Consider the following 18,308-nt stretch of genomic DNA (forward strand, 5'->3'; position numbering starts at 1 on the left):
CCGTGATGGTGGTCTTGGTGGTTCTGTAGCTCTCATTCATTTTGTTTACCTTTTTTGTATTTTGAGGCCTAAAGGTATTCTTTTTTGTGTTGATTCAACCTCAATCTACTTACTTTTCAACCTGGAGGTTCGGTCGAGGGTTATGTGGGAGGATCTTTCTATGGAGGAGGTTTTCATGGGGGAAAGGACATTGCTATGAAAGTGGCGCCGGATTTCCCAGCATTATTAAATCAAGGCCTTATTTAATCCTAATAGAAAAAAGTCTTAACAGTTCAGTTTCCAATAACCTTTATTAAGGATTTTTGAATAGAAAATGACAATGTAATAACTTCACTGTCACAACCAACTCCTTGTGCATCAGTTAAAAATTAAGAAAAATTTGAAATACAAATAACCGTTGCTGTAACGATTCTAAATAAAAAATTACCTAAAAAAATACAACTTTATCTTCGGCAAACAAGAGTAAAATCAGTGGTGTCGTTGGAATTAATCCGTTTTTCCTTCCTCCTTCTGTTCTTCTGATGGATGGTCTTCGTACCTGGAATTGCAAAAAATATATAAAAAAATAAAAAAAATCAGGTTTCATTTAAACACTTCGCAAAACTATAAGCTTCAGTGGCATTTTCTGTTACTCTCGATAGCCTGTTCGAGGCATCCCTAGCCTTTCCCCCGTTTTGAGCAAAACTTAGTTTCGAGTCAAGAATGTATAAAGAGGGGAAGGGGGGTAGGGAGAAGAAGCCTTTTGGCCTGGTCTCCACAAATAAATACCCACATTTCCCCTTTAATTGCCTGTAATATAGGGTAAATTACAAACAATTATATAAAAAAATATAGACCCTACATTTTTCATATAATTTGATTCTTTTCTTTTCATTTGGGTCCTCCAAATGCTACACCCCTTCCATAAATCAATAACCGCAAACATAACAGACTCGATTATTTCATTTTGTATCAATTACCAATATTTTGCTGATGACATTTGAGTAGCAAAGAATTTACCAATGATTTTGTTCAGTTGCAGGAAAAAGAAATACAACTGACACACCAGACCGTCTAGCGCTCTTGACATATAAGTAGCTTCTTGGCCCTATCTTTAAAATACTTTGATATCAAAATATAAGAAGTGTGACGAGCGGTCTTAAGCTCCGTGTCTTTTTTTCTTTTGAAACAATATTTAACTTATGTTATGGCACGTAACACCCCCCTCCGACAAATTTCCGCATAAACTTAAAATTATTTCAACAAATAAGACAAACTGAAACGCAATCCATTGGCAGGGATAACCAATATGGAGTCAAAGATGGGAAATGATGTTTTAAAATGATGTTTTACAAGTGGTTTTCAATCTTGTTTGGAAGGAGCAATCATAAAATGATTTATAATTTGGAAATGAAGCCTAAGAAATTTGGGAGAGCGTAGGATTTGGGGGAAAAGGGATCACCCCCCCCCCGCAATCCTCTACCTGAATTTAAATTTTATGAAAAAATTTTAGACTGTCTTGTTGTTTTAACTCTCAGTCAACGTTCTTCTACTTTATCTGTTTTCTTTTTAAAAAAAGAAGCCGTAGTAGATTGTAGAGGGCGTCATTCACAAGCGGACTAGCGAGCCAGCTTAGATTTCCATCCGATATTCGTAACTAGCGGAAAGCTGCCAGATCGATATTAGTGAGAAAGACGAGACTTGGCTAGACTTGGAAAGCAAACCCTAGCTGATAGTGGTAAGCATTCCTGGCTGGGGATTTTAAGCACCAAGCTCATATTTTTACATTTATGGCTTGACTTGGCTAGACTTGGAAAGCAAACCCTGGCTGCTAGTGGTAAGCATTCCTGGCTGGTGATTTTAAGCACCAAGCTTATATTTTTACATGTATGGCTTTAAAACACCCAAAAAAATTTCACTGTTTTCTTACTTTGTAAATTAATGGCTTCATTCGCATTTTTTCTTTCTTTTAGCCTTTAATAGTTGTTTGTCATAAAGCATTATCAAGCATTATTTTATCCCCTCCTCCCCTGTTATTTTTACCAATATTGGCACAAAAAGCAGTTTAGTTCTTGGACATGGATTTGTACTTTTATGTTATATTTCACCAATTTATGTTCAATTTTTATTGACCATTTTTATGCTTGTTTGATTTTTTTTACTTTGTCTTGGTTCTTTGTCTTTGTTCTTCCTTGGTTCTTTGATTTTTTGTCTTGGTGTTTGATTTTTTTTTTACTTTGTCTTGGTTCTTCCTTTGTTTTTCCTTACATTTACTGGACATTTATGAATTCGGCTCTATTAGAGATTGTGACAGTCTTTTGAAAATAAATATAACATCTTCATAGAATGGATTCTATTTTAAAAATCTTGCAGAATCATAACTAAAATCCAATTAATAATGATAATTAATAATCAGATAAGTTGGTTCCAGAGACTGTAGGTCTACATTCCTACCCGTTCTACATTCCTGCACGTTCAATGCTCTGGACACGTTCAATGTGCTTGGAACGTTTCCAGAAATCAACAACATAGTGAACATCATACCCGGATCTCGCTCGTTTTACAGCTTGTATTGTAGTCAATGTGTTCATTTAGAATCTCATAAAATATAAAGTTATCTCAAAGTTATGTATACTTCTGTTTTTAGTAAATAGAACTGGATAGCCAAATCTGTCAGAGAGCCTTACCTTTGCAGTCCCTGGGGGAATGTTATATACAACTATAATACCTTCGAAACAGACTTGAGATTTATAGAATTAAATTTGACAATAATTGTTTATTGTTTTTTTTTTGGCTTCGGGATCATGGCATTATGTTGTTTTATTCGAACGAATTATTTATGTAAGTTTTTTTTTCGGTATATGGTATCACCCTTCTAATTATTATAGATTGCACTTGTTTTTTTTTTATTTGTTTTTTTTTGTTAGTAGCACACCCTCGCAAGCGACGCTTGGTGTGCTACCGATTGATTTTGTCTCTGTTTTGTTTTTGGTAAGAAATTGCTATTACTTACTTACTTACTTATTAAAGTTGGATTGCGAGTTGGAGTCCAATGTGCAGCTTTTATTGGAGCATCAAGAAAGGATTTCAAATTTAAAATATTCTCTTCAGACTTGGCATCTTGGATAGCTACTACTTGACTTACTTGACTTAAGGCTCCTGCCGAGGGTTCGGCGTAGAGAACGATGAGACTAGGCGCCTCCAGGTTGACCTATCGCTTGCCAGGATCGCAGGTTCTTCCACCGGGATGTGGGCTTGGGTGAGGAATTCATCGGCTTTGTCTTTCCACCTAGTGGGTGGGCGTCCTCTGGGTCGTATCCATCCGTGTAGGGTGGGGTCGAAGTCGAATGCGACCCGTGCTGGGGCGTCGCGTGACATGCGAAGGAGGTGGCCGTACCACCGAACACTACGCTGGGCGAGATGCGTCGAGAAAGGAGTTTGAGCCGTACGTGATAGGAGAGTCTGGTTGCTAACGAAGTCAGTCCAGTGAAGTCTTTCGATTCTTCGGAGATGTTTCGTCTGAGCGACATCGACGGCGCTGAGGATAGATTTGGCAGCTGGCCACGTCTCCGCTCCATACAGCAGGACGGTGCTGACTGACGCATTGTAGATGCGCATTTTGGTAAATCGGCTTATGTCTGGCTTTCGCCAGATTGCTAAGCCTCCCAACAAGTGCTGAAGCTTTGGCAATTCGAGATGTAAGCTCTTTTGTGATCAAGCCATCAATCGACAGAATAGATCCCAGGTAAGTGAAGTCTTCAACCACATCTACTCGGTTGCTTCCGATGTTGACTTCCTTTACAGTAGAACGGGACGTGGGGGCCTCAAGGAGCATAACTTTGGTTTTCTGCCAGTTGATTTTCAGTCCAACTTTCAAAGCTTCTTCTGAAAGCACCTGGAGAGCTTTGGTCATCTTATCGATAGTGCTCACAACTAGCGCTATGTCGTTAGCGAATTCAGCATCAGAGAGTACCCGGTCTCAGAACTGAAGACCGAATTAAAGGCGATTCATCATGCTGGCCATAGCATGGTCTATGACGCAGTTGAAAAGCTCGGTAGCGGCGGCGCAACCTTGCCGGACGCCAGTCTTCACCGAGAATGTGGGACTGCGTCTTCCATTGACTTGCACGCAGCTTTCTGTATCCTACTAGCAATGTATACTAATAGCTACTAGCAATGGACCAAATTGGTTGATGTTCAATGAGAACATAGTTGCTATTAATTTAAAAATTACTATTCTAATAAGTTTTTATTTTATCTCAAGGGGGGTTTCAGGTGATATTTTTGGTTAGGTTGGGTAGTGGAACTAGCCAGTCCACTACCCAGGTTGGGTAGTGGAATATTTGTTGGGTGCGTGGAAAGTTTGTTTTTGATTCATGGGAATTTTTTCCCTTTTTTTGGAGTTCCTTCAAAGGACCTCTGGAAATCAACTTAATAACAGATTGTCATATTTGCCCCCGCCTCAATCATTGTGACTTCCAGTGATTTTGACTCATCAAGTGATCTTACTAACTGATTTGACCAGCCAAGCTAGGGATATTTATTACACTTAAAAGTGCGTCAGAAAAAAAGGCAGAAGATGGAAGACGATATGCTATTCTAGTACTGCGTTACAAATATTATTAATTAATTATTCATTATTAATCATTCATATTATTAATTAAAAAGGTTCCCAAAAAACTAAAAGAAAACTAAAACTAAGAGCCAAAAAAACAAGCATTTCATATCATTGATTAAAAAGTTTAGCAAAAATTCTGAACGAATAATTCAGAATTAGGGTGTCAACAGTCATTTATTCCTTTTCTGTAATTGTGGTATAAACAGTTTAGCTTCTTTTTTATGAGAGACTCGAATTGATAACCCTAAAGCAACTCAAGCGTTTTGTTGCTGTGTCGAAAACATTAAATTATACACTATCTAAGCATGAAACCACACGAGTTTTTAAAACACTCCTTAGGGCTAAAGGGTTACCAACAAATTTAAATTTCATTTTTTACATTTGTTCTGCTTTTAATTTGTAATATCGTTCAAATTTTCAGTGTTTTTTTTCCAGTATCTAGCTTCTTCATTTGTTCCTTTAAAGTCTCAATCTTCCTAAATTATATATATATATATATATATATATATATATATATATATATATATATATATATATATATATATATATATATATATATATATATATATATATATGCATATATATATATATATATATATATATATATATATATATATATATATATATATATATATATATATATATATATATATAATAATATATTGAAATCCGTCGTATACAATAAATGTACAATGACAGAGTATACAAAAATTCGAAAAACGGAAACAAAAAGAAAATACACTAAAAAATAATAACAAAAGCAACAACTTCTTAAATAGTATACAAGATAGTACGAAAAGAGGAAACAGAAAGATAACATACTCAAAAATTTCAACAGAAACAACAACTTCATCGAAAATAGCAACAAGGACAACAACTTCTGAAAGGAAAAAAAAGAAAAAAATGAAAGAAAAAAGGGAAACAAGAGGGAAAATTAAACAAGCAAACTTGCCCACTCGTGCTTTAGAATTGCTGGTTTTGTTTTTTGCCGGCTAATAAGTGTCTAAACAGCTAGATTTGGGTCCGCTAGGTTGTAGCGCCGAATCAGAAAACTATTTTTTGTCGAAGGTGGCAATTTTAGTAGGTACTTGGCAAAAGGGAAAAATAAAGAGCGGATCTTAGACTTTTCACGGTTTGCCAATAATTTCCAGAAAGGGGTCACATATAATATATGTGGCAGAGTGGTAGCGTTGTAAATACTTGCCGGTAGTGGACGGTTAAATCTCGAAAAATCGTTCCCTCGTCAATTCCAATTCCTATGCGGGTGCCCTTCGGGCACCCGCACTTTAAATTGAATCAGGCAAATTGTATTAAGTGAAGTGTTTGGTTTTAGAGAGTGAAGTGCGTGTTTTCCCTGTTTTTTCCGTGTTTTCTGATTTAACGATCAAAGCATAGGAGCTGGAAATTCGCCGTTCAAGATGTGAAATCAGGAGGGAGCGGGTATGCTGTAATAAGGTACCTATTGACAGCCCCAGATATACTATTTTATCAACTGGTTTTACTGAGCAATCACCTTGTGTGACATTAGTAGGAGGGTCATTCTTCCAATTGTAAAGCAAGACTTCCGACTTTTGGGAGTTAAATCTCAGACCGACTTTCTCGTAATTGGACTGCAGACATAAGAATATTTCTGAAAGGCGGTTAAGCGTCCGGCTGAGATTCAGCGTGTCATCAGCATAGCATATTAGGGAGATGTCAATGGAACTGGGAATGCATGATGAAGGAGAGATGTCTTGAGGCTCAATAATGTAGTTGTTGAAGAAATTGGGGGATAAAATTGACCCGTGACGGGCCCCTTTACGGACTGGTATCAAAGCTGACCATGGGGCTGGTGGAAGGCCTTTATCGGGAGGGAGCTTGAGTCGCACGCGAAGGCGAGAGTAAAGATCACAGAAAGCCCGAACGATATTTGAGTTCACTCCTCTTTTAGCTGAGTTTAGCAACATAAGCGCATGAATCAATGAATCAAACGCTCTCTGCAGGTCTAAGCCACCGATCGCTAGGCTTTCTCCTGATTTGTGTGCATCCAGGAGTGCATTTGCAACGACATGGAGCGCTTCAGCACAACCAATACCGCGTTGGAAACCGAATTGTCTTGGTGAACTGCAACACGGTTTCTCAAAGTCATCTACGAATAAAAGTTCAAATAACTTGCAAAGAGAAGTAACAATCGTGATTGGACGGAAAGAGGAGCATTGCATGGTAATATTTCCTTTTTTAGGAACTGGCGTAAGATCTACAATCGAGAAAGTGGTTGCATCACTTGGATCTGCATCAGGAGAGATATGTGACTAATGAGAGCGGGCCCACCACTAAATATATTTAATATATATAAATATATTTGTATATTTTTTCTCAAAACAACATTATAATTTTTTTAAATATGCATACTACCCTTTTCAGTTGTGACAAGGATCGAGACAGGCCACGAAATTGAATAAATTCTCTTCTTCTTCCCAGCCCGCTTAATAACTTTTAGAAATCGTCTGCTGGCCGAGATTATGGACCTCTGAAGGTTGAAACCCTTGAGTATAAGTAGTAGGAGTTTCTAAAAGCAATTTGTTTATTGACAAATCTTTTGGCTCTGAGCTTTTAGAGAAAGATATTCCCGTTTGATACCTGCGAAGTGAGTCCCAGATTCTTAATTCTCCACATTAAATGCAGCGCATTGCAGCAGAAAAACTACAATAATATGTAATTTGTAAACCAGGGGACCAAGCGTCGCTCTGCGATTAATGTTTGTTTAATGAGATTGTTCGTAACAAGATAACTGCACAATTTTTGCTGAAAAAAAAAAAAAAAAAAAAAAAAAAAAAAAAGATCTAAAAAGGTCACAATTTTGTGAAAATTCGTTTGCGGCTTTAATTAATTTTGGGAAAACCTTTTTCATAGGAATGACGTCACAAAAACATAGAAGTCCGATACCCAAACGACTTTACCTAATCGTTTATTACCAAATACAAAACAAGGCGTAAGTGCAGTGTTAGTCCAGTACATAAGGAAACAAGTTAAGAAAACAATTCTTACTTTTTAATGTGCAGAATAATCCTAGTTAACACATTTTACAGGGAGAAAACCTTTGTCTTCACTTCTTTCCTTCTTTTTCCAGTTTTCCAATAACATTTTCGATGCTTTTGATAAGCATTTTGTCTGTTTTCAACTTTGTGTCGAAAGAAATGCCATCCTACAATTTTTTTATACATGGTAGGATTCGTGCCGTTTGTATTAAATGCGAAGTTTCTAGAAGTTATTTTTCAATAGCGACGCATAAATTTTGAAGATGGCGCGACATTCAGCAATTTTAGCCGATTTTTCAAAATTGAACAAAATTTTATAGTGAAAAATTATGAATTTCTTAGAAAAACTGGAAAAAGACAGAAAGATCGGCTGCCATTGCCTTGCCATTGATGAGTCGGACAAACATAGCCTTAGGTGCTGGATACTTTTAGCTTACCTTTTGCTTATTTTTCACTCAGTTCTATTTCTTTTTTAACTTATTATTAAAAAACTGGATTTTCAATTTTTCTAACATATATTTAGTTGTGTTTCTATCTAAGAAATTTAAACACTCAGTTTTAATTTACTTTTTCCTTGGTACTTCAAAACAGAAAGAGATACCAAGCCCATCTTAAAAACATTATTATTAAAGTAAGGACTTACTTGAAGAGGGCTTTAAGATCGCCTTTGATGGTAGCTATGAGTATTGGTGTGCCAAGACATGCTGGAACTAAGTAAAGAAGAGCCGGCTGAGCATGTTTGAAAACGTGCATGACGAAAATCGTCAGGAACAGTCCGGCGATGTAGGCAAAAAAGGTGGCGTTAAAATACGTGTTTCTACCTCGGTTCAAACTGAAAATAGAAATATGTGGCATTAGCTGTAGATAAATTAAATTAAGCATGGGAAGAGCTCAGTAACTTACTACTTCGCCCAAGAGGAGGCATGTCGTTCAAAAATGAAAAACAGTTTTTATGATGATACTGGTAAAAATGAAGTACATTTTATTTGTAGCATCTTGCTTTCTCTATTTCATTTAATCGTTATGACCTCATGCATGAGAAGGTCATCACGTTACAGGGCTAAGTATGGCCTGGATGAAAAAATATTACTATTGTTGTTTGCTTTTCTAAAAAATTTCAAAAGTTCCGAACTAGGATCAAAATTCTTTATCGCGTTTGTTCCATTATGGCATCGATGGTACGATATTATAAATCAGGCACAAAAGCTGCTGGGCACCTTTGATAATAATGATAAAGCACCAGTACTCGATCGTTGCTGCAGCTCACCACCGAAACCCCATTTTGAATGCAGCTCTCACTCTGAAGTGGGGAAAATAGGGTGTCAGGAGCTCTTGTAGAAGGCTGCTGAAAGCGGATTTCCATATTTGGCAATGTTCCTAATGCAAGACTTGTACAGAGGGATGATGGAGCTAGGAGTCAGATTCTTATAAGGAATAATTAGGCCCAGGTTTCTACAGTATCTTAGCTGTCCCACTTTCTGTAGAACGAAGGAAACTCGATACTGAAGTATCCATACAGTATGAAAAATGGACGTCTATAATCGTCCCTCTTCCCCTCTAATCAAAAATTATGTGGATGATTTAAGCTTCTTCTCGTCCATTCTTCAGTCTTTGTCCCACTTATGCAAATACACAAGAATTGAATAAATAAAATTATAAAATTTAACGAAAATGATTTCAAAGCATTTCTTACCTATTATCAAACCGCAAGAGAAGAGCGATAAATATTCCAGGAATAACAATGTCTCCAAGTCCCAACATGGCAAAATTACTTGCTGAAAAGCCGTTTTCTAATAAGTCCGAAGGGAATATCACTGAAAAATGGGAAATAAATAAATAAAACAGACTATAAAACGAATGAATAGTATAAAGAATTCGGCGAAATCTATATTCAATTAAAAAAAAATAGTGTATTCAATCTTAATTCCAATTTCGAGGTCATGAATTCTTCAATGAATTTCATTTGTGGTTAGACTGTGGATTATACGGCCCAATATTAGCTTTTGGAAATGAAATAATCTTAGCACTAGCAACCTAGCATTTTGGCAACCTAGCATCAATAAAACACGAAATTGCCATCTTAACCTTTCTTAACATCCTTACCGTAACCATATAGTCTTAGAAACCGGGGTTGAACCGCAATTTTCGTATAGCTTATTATTTACTAAACGGTCAGTCAAACTAGTAACTCAAACTCTCATTAGACAATTCCGTTGAATAAAATCTAACATAAATCCCTCAATCTTCTAAAGAACCCACGCTTTATTACCATGACTCCCACCATCTTAAACTTAGAACAAACAACAACCCCAAAACAACCATTTAAATGTTCAAGTGAAAGTCAACAAAGATTGAGTCGGGCACTTCTTTTTATTCTTTAGTACACTAAGTTTCCTTACATATTAAAACCATTAGTAAATACAAACATAACAATTACTTAAAATATAAACATAATTCTGACACGAATATTAGCAAGGAGCAGAGTTTTGACCAAAGAAAAATTTCCTTTTTTAGCATTGGGAAAGTGTGAAGTTAAAGGCAGCTCTTATTTTTGCTGTGAACATTCTACCTGCTCCAGCATTGTTCTCAGTTTAAAATAAAATAATTGGGGTAAGAATTTCAACTTACATTATGTTTAGTGAAAGCTAAAATATGTCAGGGTAAGGAGTTGTGTGGGAACTTAGTGGTGAAGTCCTAAATGTAGAAAAAAAGATGGATAAGCATAAACTTTTTCGAAAAAGAGAAAGAAAAGGCAAGACACAGCTGTTTGAAACCCAGGGTAGCAATGCAAGAAAAAAAAATTCTAGCATTTTTTTTTCGGTTACGCAGTTTTTTCACAGTCTAGCAATTTTTCGAGGATTTTTCTTGCTATTGGTTACAACCCTAATTCCGTTATAATTTAAATGTAGGTTCACAGAAAACCACCCTCATTTTGCTTACGTACCAAGTATAACAAGTTATACTTTTTATTCTGCCTCACATAGATGCAAATAATTTATTAGATCATGCTGTTTTTCCAATCTAGTGGGGGCGAAAAACTTCCAGGAGGAGGTGGTAATTCTTGGCACTCGTCCGTCCAACGGGATTTTAACCTTCTCCGTCAATTTTCATTTTTGTCCCCCCCCCCCTGGCTAGATTTTGGAAAATACGTTTCTTGGTGTTTTCATTTTAAAATTAACACAAGAAAAAACACAACAAAATGCCACCTCCTCCCTACTGTTTTTACCCCCTCCTCCCTACTTTTTTGACACCATCCTCCCTAATTTCCTTAAATTGACACTACTGTCCCTCACTCTGATTCTTAGAATTGCATTAGTATTTTACGACAACACAAAAGCAGCTGTGTTAACCCAGGGTAGCAGTCGCATATACAAGAGAGATAATCTTTGGCATTTGTTTAATAGACGCACGATTTAGTGTATTTTTCCACGATATCTGCGTGTTTTTTCTTGCTGCTGGTTGCAGCCTTATTTCAGGAAAATTTAGTTTCAAATTTGAGGGAGGGTGTTTATTCTGCCATAGATGCAAATAATTTCTTAGATTTCATTGCCTTTAAAATAACAAATAAAATGAGAATATATCGATATACACATAATAGACTTAAATTAACTCGTCTATATTAGAAAGAGGAATGGGAGGCCAGGCTCTGAAAAGAGTTTTAAATTACAAAAACATGACAAAAAGTACATATTCTCTTATACTTACTCAGTTTGGATTAAAATCCCATTTTTAGAGTTTTGTTACTATCAGTAGGCTACGAGTTGTTTTTTACTCACAGTTTATTATCAAAAACTGTTTGAAAATCTTTTTATATAAGTTTTCAGTGTCGCTTTCAGTTTAATCGAATCAGTTTAATTTCAAATGAATTCTAATGTTAAAAGTCATATACAAATTGAAAACTGGTTAGCTCAATTTTTAACAACTTTTTAACAGCTCGTCTTCTACTATAATAGACTTACAAAAACAGTTACGTTTGAGCACGGGGATAATTTTCCTGTGGGAGGTTTCCGCGGGGAGTTCGTTTGACTTTAGCGTAAAGAGGAAGGGATTTATGAGGGGACAACCTCCGCTCATATACGAAATAATTTCTGTTCGGCCTAAAATTCTCTTTACTTCCATTTGAAAATGAAAAAAAAAATTATAATCTAATGTTTCCAGCATCGCTTCCGAACTTGACATGAATCATAAGACTATATCATATGCAAAAAGTTTTTTTTTGAATTATTTTAAAGGCGGGAAAACATTGGATCGGGCCTTTAGGGGGTGACTTTAGTTATCTGACTTTATGGTAAGGTAATATTCGTCACCTATTGAAAGTTCAACAATTTTGCTATTATTTTTTTCGTTTTATATTCTTCTAAAAATCACTACTGACTAGTTAAATATGAAAAATGATAACATAAAAAACACAAAACACAGTAAAGAATTGCAAAGAACGGAACGAAAGTGAGAATCAGTAGAGAACAAAAAACACAGTATCAATACATAGTTACAAATTTCATCAAAAAGGAACTTACATTTAATTGGTGCTTCAAAGGATTTGGCCACAGTTACCATCACGTTGGTTCCAAAAACCCAGAATACATCATAAATAAATAGGCCAGACAGAAGAGTGCAACCAGTCAAAACAGAGTTCAGGTGAAGTAATTCAACTCCATTTACGGCAAAAGCAAATCCAAATATATTATTTGCTATCCAGTGCTAAAATTATTTAACATGTGAGAAAAGAAGTATTATAGGGAACTTACTTTATGTAATCAGTAAGTGTCCGTAACATAGACAATCACAATTATGAAACTAATCACGAATAATATTCAACAGGGGATGGTTTCTCCGGAGCTATTTTACAATTTGAATAAACTTTTGTTTTCAGACGCTCACAACGGTGTAATTTTTTTTTTCAGTTAGTACGGTCAAAATACATTCAAGCCCTTAATAAACTGCAACACAAATGATTTTTATACCATTCGATAGAAAAAACCCACTTATTAGCACATCCAAAATCGGCTTCCAAACCTCACGGCGAAATGGGTTAAATTTACGCTTTAAGTATGAAGGAGCAGCAATGAGAAGCTGCTGCAGCTCACCAAGCAGTCTCGGTTTTCGACCCAAGCAGCCGAGCGAACACTACGATGGTTCGGACACCTACTTAGAATGCCTCCACACATACCTGCGAAAATGATCCATGACTTCGACCCTGTCAAAGCCGGTTGGAGGCGACCTCGCGGCCAACCAAAGAAACAAGGGCCTGACAGCCTGTCCGAGTTCTTGACGATAGCAAATATCAGGTTGAGCGATGTGCAAACGCTTGCCATGGACCGAAGTGGATGGAGGAGGCAGACGTCACTCTCTACGACGAGCAGCGCCCGGCAGGAGACATAAATCAAGTAAGTCAAGTCAAGGTTATTGAGGTCGTGGAAAAATGAAAGTAAAAAGAATTTATTTATGTTAAGAGGTTTTTTTTTAAATCCCCCATAGTTTTAAGTTAGAGGGATTAAGTCCAAAAATCAACTAAAAATCCTTCTTTAGTCAGGAAAGAATACTTTCCACGATTTAGAAGCCTAAATACAAGCGAGTACATCTCATATGTAATAACGCAGCAAGAATGGACTGCGGCGGCCAGGCGATGTCCTGAGAAGACCCAATGACCGCATAATCAAGCAATTGCTTCTAGCTATACCTTTGCCAGATTGGCGCAGGCGTCCTGGCAATCAATTGAAAAATTGGTGGGCAATTGTCAAAAACGACCTCGATACCATTGGTGGATTTCGGAAGTTTGGCAGAAAGTGGGTGAGCTACAGGCTCCGGTTTGCTGAAAAGCTGGCACAAGATGGCATACGGAGTCTTCTAGATGCCGGGTGAGGCGTTCATCCCCTGTTCCACAGCAAGTACAAGTAAGTTAGTAAAGAGTATATCTCATTATAAAGACTCCAGAAATCCAGAGGGTTTCATCTAAGGTGATACTTTTTATACACAGCTTGTGAAGTATATTATACAATTTTGTGTCATGACTCAGGAATCGAGTTGAAATTTCAGGATTTTTTTATGGGGCGGGGGGGGGAGGAGAAGACAAAAATTTTGCATTCAAGGAAGCGGAAAAAATGAAGTTTCTCTGGTTCTTAAAAAAGAGAATACACGATGTTTTTTTGGCTGTCGTCCAACCGGCTCTTTAGACAGGTAAACATAGATAAGAAAGTAAAACTTCTTTAAATATCATTAAATAGAAAAAGGTTATTAAATATCAAATAGATTATTAAATATCACAGGAAATATATCATTAAATATCAAAGTAAACAGGTTATTAAATATCAGCAAGAAAATCAAATTTTTCTGGTTACCGCAACATCCGTGCTTCCTAATTAGATTGATCTCTCTGTAAGTATACTGTTTTCCACTGTCCTTATGTTTTTTACAAATGAGAACATTTTTCAATGTTCTCTAAATTGCATAATATTGCAATTACATTAGATAATAATTTTAAAAGTCATACTAAATTATTACTTTTTTAGCGAACAAAATAAAATTATAGCTAGTTTTACGAAAGAGATTAAAAAAATTGTGTTTCTTGGCAAAAGCATAGCTCGGTCCCACGGTATTAATACATAAACCTACGTGTTTTGTAAACTATTAAAATATATTTTCATTATTGAAAAAAATAACTAAAAACTGTAAATTGGCCATTTTAAAATATGAACTAGCTGCGTACTTTTCAGACAATGCCTAGTAACAAGTAACATTTAACAAGCCTAGTAACATTTAGCTGTTATGAAAATGTCTAATAATATAATTTTAATAAAGGTGAAGGTGGAAGTAGAAATTACTCCCCCCATCTTCTCATGTCTAATATTGCATTGAAATATAATATTTACCCTTTTAACTGTTAATGCGGTACCCAGAAGAACTAAATACTGCGTTACTCATAAAAATTTAGCTCGTACTTAACATTAATCAAGCGTCTCAGTTCAAACCCATTCTCAATGTATTGCTACGGGACAAAATACCTAATACTCAAGCCTAAATTCCTAAAATACTATTACCCTCAAGTGCCTCTGCTCCATGGCTAAAAAACCTAATACTTACACTGCAATCCACAATTTTAACTTCCCTCCTCATCACGACAAAATGATATTTAAGTTATCCGTTGAGATCCCAGAGAAGAAACAAATTCACTAATTATTAAATTGTTGCTGCAGTGTAAGATTGTAATTTTATTTTTGCTGATTGTAAAATAAAAATAAAATTTTATTTTATTAATGCTGATTGTAAGATTGTAAGATTGTAATGCAGTGTAAGATTCCTATTTTACTCCTTTCCTTAACTGGTCAAAATTATATCCCAGCTCAAAAGCCAGTGTAATAAAGAGGTGAAAGAACCAGCTTTTTTGGTTTCATGGACCTCCTGATTCATGATGAAGAGGAAGAAGTACTGTCAAAACGTTTTTGAAATTTCCCCACCCGTAAAACATCTAAGACAATTTTGGTAGGTGTTTCCCCTCTTTCAGTTCTGGTTGAACAATTCAAGTATATCTATAACCTGCTGAAAACTGGTTCTAGACTCGACTACTAACAAACATAAACATAATATTGAAATTAATCAAGCTTTTCAGTTCAAACCATTCCTAGTGTTTGCTGTCAAAACATTTTTGAAATTATCCTACCACTAGCAAATCTAGGACAATTTTGGAAGGTGTTTCCCAGCTTTCAGTTCTGGTTGGATAATTCAGGTATGTCTATAACCTGCTAAAAACTAGTTTTAAACTGAACTATTAACACACATAGACTGAATATTGAAATTAATCAAACGTTTCAGTTCAAAACATTCCCAATGTATTTTTGTGTCAAAACGTTTGTGAAACTTTTTCTACCAGTAACAAATCTAGTACAATTTTGGTAGGTGTTTCCCATATTTCATTTCTGGTTTGCTAAATCATGTATATCTATAAAACGAACTACTGAAACTTGTTTATAGAATCGACTAATAACAATTGTATACTGAATATTGGAATTAATCAAACATCTCAATTCAAATACAGTCACACTGAATTGTAACTGTTAACAATAAATAACACTCTGCGAAAGTACGTATGTATGTACGCATGCGTGCTCATAGTCAAAACCGACGGAGGGATTATAAGATTTTCCAGAGGAAAGGAAAAGTTTCTAATTCATAAGGACATTTTCTAAGAGGAAGCTTCAAAAGCCGCATTTTTAACCCCAAATATAAGAAAGTTTGGATATTATGTTTCTTAGACCAACTGACTTGGAGATGGAAAGGCGAAGAGACGTCCTCTGATGAAATCTTACGTTATAACGAAAAAATAAAGGTTCAAAATAGGGATAAAATCCTTTTTAATAGACAGTGTATAATAAATTTCACGAAAAAACCAGATATTTCGGTCCCATATATAGTGACCGTCATCAGTAGTAAAACTGATGAGTAGTTTTACTACTGATGACGGTCACTGTATATGTGACCGAAATATCTGGTATTTTTTGTGAAATTTATTATACACTGACTATTAAAAAGGATTTTATCCCTATTTTGAACTTTTATTTTATCGTCATGGAAAGGCAGTGTGGTCTCCGAGATTATCTATATAACGAAAAACTTTGCATTCATGAATAGGTATACTTCAGACCAACCCTCTGGAAGGAGGGCTTAATTCATGGGGTAACTCATATGCCTCAGGCTGTGGCAAAGTTGGGTGACTAAGTGGCTACTTGTCCCTGTAAAAAAAAAGCTCAGAAACTGAAACATCGATTTGACCCTCTATGCGCCCGCAATCACTGAAAGAGGATTTTTATTTCTCTTTTAGGAATATACTTCGGAAAAAAAGCTATGAGCTCAAATTAACTTGGAGCTATTCTATAAAAGTGTTTGAGCAGTCAACCCGCACATCACCATCTCAGGCGTGCAAGCATATACAATTATTTTTAAATATTATGTTTATTTAATTACGAAAGGGACTAGATACTGCATTTTCCTTGCAAATGACTTCTTAAACTGATCTCTGTGATATTCCAGTGCTCCACTAGCAGTAAAGAAAGAAAATAGAAGGAAAATTAAGGACACAACAATGTTACCCATGCAAAAAAGTAATTTCCCTTGTTGTTCAAGCCAGGGGGCAGTAAGTTGCTTTTATCAGGTATTTGGCAATGGCAATTCTAATGGTGTTCCTTATGTTTCGACCAGACGCCATTTTCAAGGATTTTCATGCTATTCTTAAAAACTCCTACAAATTGGTTTTCAAAATAACCTTTTATAATTAAGATTACTCGCGATGAGTTACCAGTATTGAATCAGCAACAAACGACAATTCTTTCTCACTAGCCAGTTTTTTTGGGTTTTTTTTACGCGTTAAATTTTTTGTTACTAAGGGCCGTGGTTCGTTCTTTACTAAGTTGCAGCTACCACTGCAACCATGATATATATATACCTTTTTCATGAGGTACCAAACTCCAATGGCTGATGAGAAGGCAGCAGTTATGATGTCAGAAGTCGAAAACTTCAAAGCAAATATGCTTTTTGTCTCTGCGTGTTCACCTTCAACTTTTTCTGTTAAAATGATATCAAACTGTCTCAGAGGCAAGAAGTTTGAAATGATACCGTAATACTTTTCCAAGGTAGGGCTAAAACATAATAAAAATAAATTATTACGACAGTCCATTATAACAGTGAAACATAAGGAATACTAATAAGAGACTAAAACGCATAAGGAGACTAAAACTTAAGGCTTCGATCTTGAGCCCTAAAATTAAATAAAAAAAACAAGTTTTTTTTTAACTGAAAGTAAAGAACGACGTTAAACCTTAAAACGAACAGAAATTATTCCGTATATGAAAGGGGCTGTCCCCTCCTCAACGCCGCTCTTTACGCTAAAGTTTTTTATTGTAAAAAAAAAATAGAGTTGTGAGAAAGTCAAACTTTAGCGTAAAGAGCTTGGCGTTGAGGAGGGGACAGCCTCTTTCATATACGGAATAATTTCTGTTCGTTTTAAGTTTTAACGTCGCTCCTTAATTTCAGTTAAAAAAAACTTGTTTTTTTTTATTTTTGAAGGTTTTTGAATTAATAGAGGTTTTGATTTTGGCTCACCGTACATGAATAATTAAAAAAAATTGCATATTAATTTTACTTTTATTTGGTTAAGTGGATTTCTTGAAACTTGTTTAATTTTAATTACGAACGTTTTTATTAGTAATAAATATACGTAACTTACACATTAACTTACGTAACGAACTTCTATATTCATATATTTTTAATACGTATATTAGGGGGTTCGCCCCCTAGTCAATACCTTGCTCTTTAAGCTAAAGTTCGAATTTTGTTCTAATTCTTAAAAAATGACCCCTTAATCACAAAGGCCGTTAATTAAAATAAATAGCTCTTATGAAAGTACTAAAAAATCTTTGGCTTAAAGAGCGAGGTATTGACAAGGGTGGGGACTCAATCATATACGTAATAATTTATGTTCGTTTTAAGTTTTGAAGTTGCTCCTTGCTTTCAGCTGAAAAACTTTTTTTTATTTAATTTTTGATCTTTTTTTTAAAATAATAATGGGAAATCCGGCGTCCCTTCATAGCTATGTCACTTCCCCCATGAAAACTTCCTTAATGGAAAGATTCTCCCACATAACCCCCGACCCCCCCACTACCAGAAAAAATCCCCCCTGAAAACGTTTGAATATTTCACCATAA

General features: G+C 35.6%; 1 protein-coding gene across 1 annotated transcript in view; it reads right to left on the reverse strand.

The window, feature by feature from the left end:
• Positions 1 to 271: 271 nt before the first annotated feature.
• The window catches only part of LOC148947442 (signal peptide peptidase), a 38,451-nt gene continuing 20,414 nt past the window's right edge, over positions 272 to 18,308 (reverse strand). Inside the window, exons 4-8 of the mRNA XM_089095265.1 lie at positions 17,051 to 17,243; positions 12,132 to 12,315; positions 9,308 to 9,428; positions 8,258 to 8,446; positions 272 to 538 (exon numbers count right to left, since the gene is read on the reverse strand). Of these exons, the coding sequence (XP_088951391.1) occupies positions 487 to 538; positions 8,258 to 8,446; positions 9,308 to 9,428; positions 12,132 to 12,315; positions 17,051 to 17,243 (739 nt within the window). The 3' untranslated portion in view covers positions 272 to 486. The remainder of the gene's footprint in view (positions 539 to 8,257; positions 8,447 to 9,307; positions 9,429 to 12,131; positions 12,316 to 17,050; positions 17,244 to 18,308) is intronic.

This window comes from Artemia sp. Qi Xiang Cuo, chromosome 10, assembly GCF_049724085.1.
Source record: "Artemia sp. Qi Xiang Cuo chromosome 10, ASM4972408v1, whole genome shotgun sequence".
Lineage (NCBI taxonomy): Eukaryota > Metazoa > Arthropoda > Branchiopoda > Anostraca > Artemiidae > Artemia > Artemia sp. Qi Xiang Cuo.